The sequence below is a fragment of the Rhagoletis zephyria genome, unplaced genomic scaffold (genome assembly GCF_001687245.7).
Source record: "Rhagoletis zephyria isolate East Lansing unplaced genomic scaffold, Rhagoletis_zephyria_1.1 Rzeph_scaffold_05401, whole genome shotgun sequence".
Lineage (NCBI taxonomy): Eukaryota > Metazoa > Arthropoda > Insecta > Diptera > Tephritidae > Rhagoletis > Rhagoletis zephyria.
In genome coordinates, this window is record NW_016162484.1 from 20,542 (window position 1) to 28,373 (window position 7,832).

General features: G+C 38.8%; 1 protein-coding gene across 1 annotated transcript; it reads left to right on the forward strand.

Moving 5' to 3' along the window:
- The first annotated feature begins 6,254 nt into the window (after positions 1 to 6,254).
- On the forward strand, positions 6,255 to 7,394 carry LOC108372057 (uncharacterized). Its single transcript, XM_017627699.1, has 2 exons — positions 6,255 to 6,361; positions 6,424 to 7,394. The coding sequence occupies exons 1-2, from the start codon at positions 6,341 to 6,343 to the stop codon at positions 7,129 to 7,131; spliced, it is 729 nt and encodes a 242-aa protein (XP_017483188.1). The 5' UTR covers positions 6,255 to 6,340; the 3' UTR covers positions 7,132 to 7,394.
- The last annotated feature ends 438 nt before the right edge of the window (positions 7,395 to 7,832 follow it).

Below are 7,832 nucleotides of genomic sequence, written 5' to 3' on the forward strand. Positions count from 1 at the left end.
TTTGAAGCAATTATAACAAATCGGTTGACGCATTCTATCACTTCAAGCATTTCATACAGTCAACATGGATTTTGCAAGGGCAAATCAACTTCTACAAATTTACTTGAATTAACATCCTATATCTCAAAAGCATTTAGTGAGAGCAAAACTGTTGATGTTATATATACTGATTTCAGTAAAGCATTTGACAAAGTGTGCCACTCGTTGCTCATCTATAAACTTGATCTTCTTGGTCTTCCACCTAATTTTCTACGTTGGATCTCTTCATACCTCTATGATAGATCACAAAGGGTATTGTTTAAAAATACTATCTCTGACGTCATTGATGTTACTTCAGGAGTCCCTCAGGGTAGCCACCTAGGCCCGATTCTGTTCTTGCTTTTTATAAACGATATTTCTACAGATATAAAATTCTCCAAAATTTTAATGTATGCAGATGATGTAAAACTTTATAAATCGTACGTTTCAATTAAAGAAAGGTCTTTGCTACAATCAGACTTAAACAGCATGGCTTACTGGTGTAAAGTAAATCTTATGCCTCTAAATCTTAAGAAATGTAAAGTAATGTGCTTCTCGCGAAGAGCTGTTCTGCCAGTTTCTTATATAATAGGTAACCATAACCTGGAACAGGTATACAATTTTGTGGACCTTGGTATCACAATGGATCCTAAGCTTAATTTTAATCTTCACATTAATGTGACAGTCAACAAGGCTAAAGGTGTACTTGCATTTGTGAAACGATGGTCAAAAGAATTTAGTGACCCTTATATCACTAAAACCCTGTTTACAACATTAGTTAGGCCGATTCTGGAATACGGCTCGGTGGTTTGGAATCCAAGGTATCAAATTTACTCAGAAAAGATAGAATCAATTCAAAAACAATTCCTACTTTTTGCTTTAAGAAATTTCCGATGGGATTCTCAATATAGTCTTCCACCTTATACGAGTCGCTTAAAACTTATTAACCTTCCTACACTTGCCAGTCGCAGGGAAATGCTTGGTATAATTTTTATGGTTAAATTACTGACAGGCTCAATTTCAAGTCCGTCTCTTCTGGCTGATGTAAGCTTTAATGTTCCCTCACGCGTATCAAGACACTTTTGTCCCATATTTCTGAAAGCTTGTAAAACCAATTTTGAATTGCACGACCCACTCCGTTGCTTATGCCAGGATTTTAACTCTCATTCCAGCACGTTTGATATATCAGATCCGCTTTTCAGCATTAAGAAAGCGATACTCTCCTCTCTCAATAAGTGAATTATTGACATAAATACATAAAATCAGCTGATGAATTTAGTTCTGTAGCTGAACAGTTTTAGATCTCGACACTTAACAAACTCCTGCCTATCGTGACTCGGCACAAAAATTTAAAATATTGGTTCCGTACGTCATGCGGACTGCGCCCCTCGTGCGGATGGGCGGGAATGGAGGGTAAAAACCGTTGGGATTATTATTATTATTATTATTATTATTATAATAAAACAATTCATTTTCTTACACCTAAGTCTTACAGCTAATCATCCATCAGGTAAGTGTGTATATAAGGGAAGTTAAATTAAGTTATGTAGGTAAGTATATGTAATTAGGATTAGGGTAAGTCTGGTATGTAAGTCAGGTAAGTATACTAACAACAAAAGTTAATTTAAGTAAAGCAGGTAGGTAAGCCTAAGTCAGTTCCCTTTATTTATATAAGAAAAAATATTTTTTTCTTGTTTTAGGTTCTTTTATTATTAGTGTTCATATTTGTCATAAGTGGCCATTTCCTTGTTATTATTTATTATGTTATTATTTATTGTTTTATTATTATTTGTTATTATTTATTATTTTAGTTAAATTTTGTTAAATTTTTATTTTATGTTAATTTATTTTATTTATATATATATATTTTTTCTTTATTTATTTGAAATCTGTATTTGTTTCAATTTATTTAATTGAATTGAATTTTATTTCATTTTAGTGCATTTTTTTCAATACATGTGTATATTTAAGGTTATTTACTTTAGTTTAATTTCATTCAATTGGACTTGTTTAGTTTGAGTTTAGGTTCCTGTATCTGAAGGTTTCATATATATAATAACTCTTTTACTTTGATACGTTATAATAAGTATGTATGCATATACATATATATATCCGTATGTAGTATCTCCACTAATATATTTATCCATATACATATATATTTGCAATTCCGGTAAATTTTTTATTTTTTTTGTAATTTATTTCGTATCTTCTTCTTCTTCTTATTTGGCGCTGTAACCGCCTAAGCGATTTTGGCCGAGTCCAAAACAGCACGCCAGTGATTTCTCTTCTGTGCTAACTGACGCCAATTGTAAATGCCAAGTGAAGCCAAGTCCTTCTCCACCTGGTCTTTCCAACGCAAAGGAGGCCTTCCTCTTTCTCTGTTACCAGCATCGCGGCCCGCGTTGAATATTTTCAGAGCAGGAGCGTTTCTGTCCATCCGAACGACATGGCCAAGCCAGCGGAGCCGCTGAATTTTAATTCGCTGCACTATGTCTATATCGTTGTAAAGCTCATACAGCTCATCGTTAAATCGTCTGCGATATTCGCCATCACCAACGCGTAAAGGTCCGTAAATCTTTCGCAGAATCTTTCTCTCGAAAACTCCAAGAGCCGGTGAAAGCATCTGATTCATTGTCCATGCTTCCGCGCCATACACCAGCACAGGCATGATGAGTGACTTATAGAGTGTGATCTTTGTACGACGAGAGAGGACTTTACTTCTCAATTGCCTACTCAGCCCAAAGTAGCACTTGTTGGCAAGAGTGATTCTCCGTTGGATTTCAAGGCTGACATTATTATTGGTGTTAATGCTGGTTCCCAAATAAACGAAGTCGTCTACTTTTTCAAACTTGTAACTGTCAACAGTGACGTGGGTGCCAAGACGCGTATGCTCTGACTGTTTGTGTGCTGACAGGAGATACTTCGTTTTGTCCTCGTTCACCACCAGACCCATTCGCTTTGCTTCTCTATCCAATCCCGAGAAGGCAGAACAGACGTAGCCCTTGTTTTTACCGATAATATCGATGTCGTCGGCATACGCCAGCAATTGTACGCTCTTATAAAGTATTGTGCCTGAGCGGTTCAGTTCTGCGGCTCTTATTATCTTCTCCAACATAAGATTAAAGAAATCACACGAAAGGGAGTCCCCTTGTCTGAAACCTCGTTTGGTATCAAACGGCTCGGAGAGGTCCTTCCCTATTCTGACGGAGCTGGTGGTATTGCTCAACGTCATTTTACACAGCCGTATTAGTTTCGCGGGGATACCAAATTCAGACATCGCGGCATAAAGGCAACTTCTCTTCGTGCTGTCGAAAGCGGCTTTGAAATCGACAAATAGATGGTGTGTGTCGATCCTATTCTCGCGGGTCTTTTCCAAGATTTGGCGTATTGTGAATACCTGATCTATGGTGGATTTTCCAGGCCTAAAGCCACACTGATAAGGTCCAATCAGCTCGTTGACGGTGGGCTTCAGTCTTTCGCACAATACGCTCGATAAGACCTTGTAACCTATGCTTAGAAGGCTAATTCCGCGGTAGTTGGCGCGTATGGCGGGGTCGCCTTTCTTGTGGATTGGGCAGAGCACACTTAAATTCCAGTCGTCGGGCATGCGTTCATCTGACCATATTCTGCATACGAGCTGATGCATGCACCTCATCAGCTCCTCGCCGCCGTACTTGAATAGCTCGGCTGGCAGGCCGTCAGCTCCAGCAGCTTTGTTGTTTTTCAGCCGCGTAATCGCTATTCGTACCTCGTCATAGTCAGGCGGTGGGACAGCTACTCCATCATCATCGACTGGGGACTCGGGTTCGTCTTCCTCACTACTTTCAGCGCTGCTACCATTCAGTAGGTTATAAAAGTGTTCCCTCCACAATTTAAGTATATTCTGGACATCGGTCACTAGGTCGCCATTGTTGTTCTTACAGGAGTTCGCCCCGGTCTTGAAACCTTCCGTAAGTCGCCTAACCCTCTGGTAGAATTTTCGGGCGTTCTTCCTGTCGGCCAGCATCTCAAGCTCTTCGCACTCACGTATTTCGGCCTCTCTCTTCTTATTGCGGCAAATACGTCTCGCTTCCTTCTTCAGTTCCCTATAACGGTCCCACATGGCTCGCGTTGCGCCCGATCGCAGCGTGGCCCTGTAGGCGGCATCTTTTTTCTCTGCGGCTTCTTGACATTCCTCATCGTACCAGTTGTTCTTTCGGGCTCGCTGAAATCCAACTACTTCTTCGGCGGCGGTACTTAATGATCGGGAAATGTGGTTCCACTGCTCGCGTACGTCGGATTGTTGAAGAGTGCTCTCAGAGAGCAGGTGTGTGAGTCGAGTGGCGAATAAATTGGCCGTCTGTTGTGATTGCAGCTTTTCGACGTTAAGCTTTCCTTGCATTGTTGGGCGCACATTTTTTGCTGCACAGAGGCGGGTGCGTATCTTGGCTACAACAAGATAGTGGTCCGAGTCGATGTTTGGCCCTCGGAGTGTACGTACGTCCAAAACGCTTGAAGCATGCCTTCCGTCTATCACAACATGATCGATTTGGTTTCTCGTTTTTCGATCTGGAGACAGCCATGTAGCTTGGTGGATGTTCTTATGCTGGAACCTAGTACTACATATTACCATATTTCGGGCCCCGGCGAAGTCGATCAGCCTCAGTCCGTTATCGGACGTTTCGTCGTGGAGGCTGAATTTTCCGACAGTGGCGCCGAAGATCCCTTCCTTGCCCACCTTGGCATTAAAATCGCCAAGCACGATTTTGACATCGTGTCGGGGGCAGCGCTCATATGTACGTTCCAAGCGCTCATAGAAGAGATCCTTGGACGCCTCATCCTTCTCTTCCGTCGGGGCATGGGCGCAGATGAGCGAGATGTTGAAGAATCTAGCTTTGATGCGGATTGTGGCTAGACGTTCGTCCACCGGGGTGAACGCCAGTACTCGGCGACGGAGTCTCTCTCCTACCACGAATCCAACACCGAATTTGCGCTCCTTTACGTGGCAACTGTAGTAGACGTCGCAAGGCTTCACGCTTACTTTACCTTGCCCCGTCCATCGCATTTCTTGGATGGCGGTGATGTCAGCCTTTGTCTTCCCGAGGACATCAACCAGCCGGGCAGAGGCACCTTCCCCATTAAGGGTCCGGATATTCCAGGTGCATACCCTTCCAGGTGCGGTCCGGATATTCCAGGTGCGGTCCGGATATTCCAGGTGCATTTATTTCGTTTACATCAGTTTAATTTCTAAATCTAAAATAAAAATCCCTTCCTATATTTAGGGCTATATAACCTTTCGTTTTCTAGAGTAGTTGTGATACTTAGGCCTATATTAGCGTTGCTAACTTTATATAGGCATAAAACCATTTGTATGTGTATATAAAAAAACTTGGTTCCTCTTACTTACTAGTAACCTGCTTTTAGCTTCCTGTTAAATTAAAGTGTTTTTTTTCCAAGGTGCACTAAACAAGGTGCAATTGACGCTCAGTGCGGCTCTTTCTAAGGTACTATGCGGAAAAAATAATATAACCAAACAGTTTTATGTGACCTTATAGTATGGTTCCTAAGAGAGCAACGTCAAATTTAATGACGCGTATTCATAGTCCCGCAACTATGTCGAAACTAACAAAGTTGCAACTTAAGTTTAAGTACCAACTTAAAATTTACCTCTATTCATAGTCGCATTTCAGACTTCTACTAAAGGTGTTCTTACACGATATGTTTTTGCATCTGTAAATGTGACTTTTTCAATACATATATAATTGCGTATGTCTGTCAAATTCACAGTCTTTATTTAACTATTTAAAAATACGATCTTTGAAAACGAAATAAACTAAACTTAGATAATTCTATCTGTGTGTCAGATGAAAATTGGAACATTTCTATTTCGTATGTACGGACATATGCTTTGTACAGAAACAAATCTTATTTGCCTTTACACGATATGTTGGCATTTCCATATGTAAAAAGTGGCATGTACACATGCAAAAACATATCGTGTAAGAACACCTTAAGTAGTTTCGACTTAGTTTACGATATAACAAAAACAGCTGTTGTAGGTATGTGCAATGTGAAGATATATCGAAATTTCGTTTTTACGATATATCAAAAAACAACATTTTTATTGAATAATTTAAATTTTGATCATTTTAAACGACATTTTAATTTTCAATGTATACTTTTCCAAAAGAAAATGGTTATAATTTCGTTTTAAAAGTGTAAACTAAGCAGTAAAACCGCAGTGTTATGAAGTCGGTGTTTATCGATAGTACGCTGTGAAACAAACAAACACATATCTAAACGATGTGTATTAATTTATTTAAAAGAAAACAAGAGGTTCACGATGGCTGCGGAATTGCTGAAAGTAAGTTAAGTTAAATGACAAGTCATTAATAAATTTTAACAAGTTTTATGTTTTCATTACAGAGAGAGCGTGAGGCGAATTGTTCCCATGAGGAAAAAGACTGCTTCCTTGAGTTCATGGCGAAGCACATCAGTGTGATTGATGACAAACGAAACGATACCAAAATGATATCAAAGAAGAAGGATGTATGGCGCATTATAAAAAGTGATATGGAATCACTAGGATATGAGAGGGAAATAAGCAAACTGAGGCAGCAATGGATGCGCATGAAGGCGCATGCAAAAACCAATTTGGCAACTGTTCGTAAAGCCCGCACAGCTACAGGCAATCTTGTGGAAGTTCCTGAGCTCAGTCACAGCGACGAAGAAGTGGTTGATATGATCCAGATTGAGCTACAGGAAGACAGCATTTTAATTGATAGCAACACGGAATGTTTGGAGTTGGAGGAGCTGGACCAATCTCATCATGATGAATCAGAAGAGCAGCCGAAATCGACAGAAAAAAGACATCAACGGGGCGATAATTTAGTAAATGACCTTAGAAAATTACCAAAAAAAGCAGACAAACATGACGTTCTACAGGAAAGGCGAAAGCAAATCCAAATGGAAACAGAAATGCATAAGCTGAAAATAAAGCACGAAAAAGAGCTCCATTCATTACAAATGGAGCATATGATTGAACTCCATGAATTAAAAAAACAGCTACTTATGGAGCAAATAAAAAAAGACCAATCGAATCCAGAAAGTGTTCCTTTGATATACCTGAACTAAGATAGATATGGTTGTATTAGTATAACGATTTTTATTAGTGAATTTTAAAGTACCGAGACTGAACCAGCCTTAAGATTTTTATAAATGAAATTGAGTTACACTCACTCACATCTAGGTTCTGCAGCGCTTTTTTATCGATATGCACGGTACTGTTCATGGTCAATTTATTTCGTAATTTGTTTAAAGAGGTATAGTAAATTTTACAACAAAGGCTTTATAACTTCAAACTTTATAGACAAATTATGAAAATTTCAGGCTTTAAAGAGAATTTAAAAAAGAATCGAGAATGCAGTTTTATAGCTGATTAAATTTTACCATAATAATATGCAAATTAAAAGTGGCAAAGAATTAGCGTTGATTCCGATTAAAAAGTTTGATATTTTGTTGAAATTTTCAAAATTTGTCTACAAAGTTGGAAGTTTTGGGTTATAAATCCTTAGTTATAACATTTACTATACTTCTTTATACAAATTACGAAATAAATTGACCATGAATATCGATAAAAAAGCGCTGCAGAACTTAGATGTGGGTGAGTGTATGTACACCTGTGATCAGCTGATTAAGTCATCAACATTTTGATAAATTTTGGCTATTTTCCTTTTGTTTATTTAATGTTTAATAATTTCCCATAAAAGTCTAGCTCATTATATATATTATATGTGCAGTTTCAGCTAAATTTTCAACGTTTTATTCAGATTTTT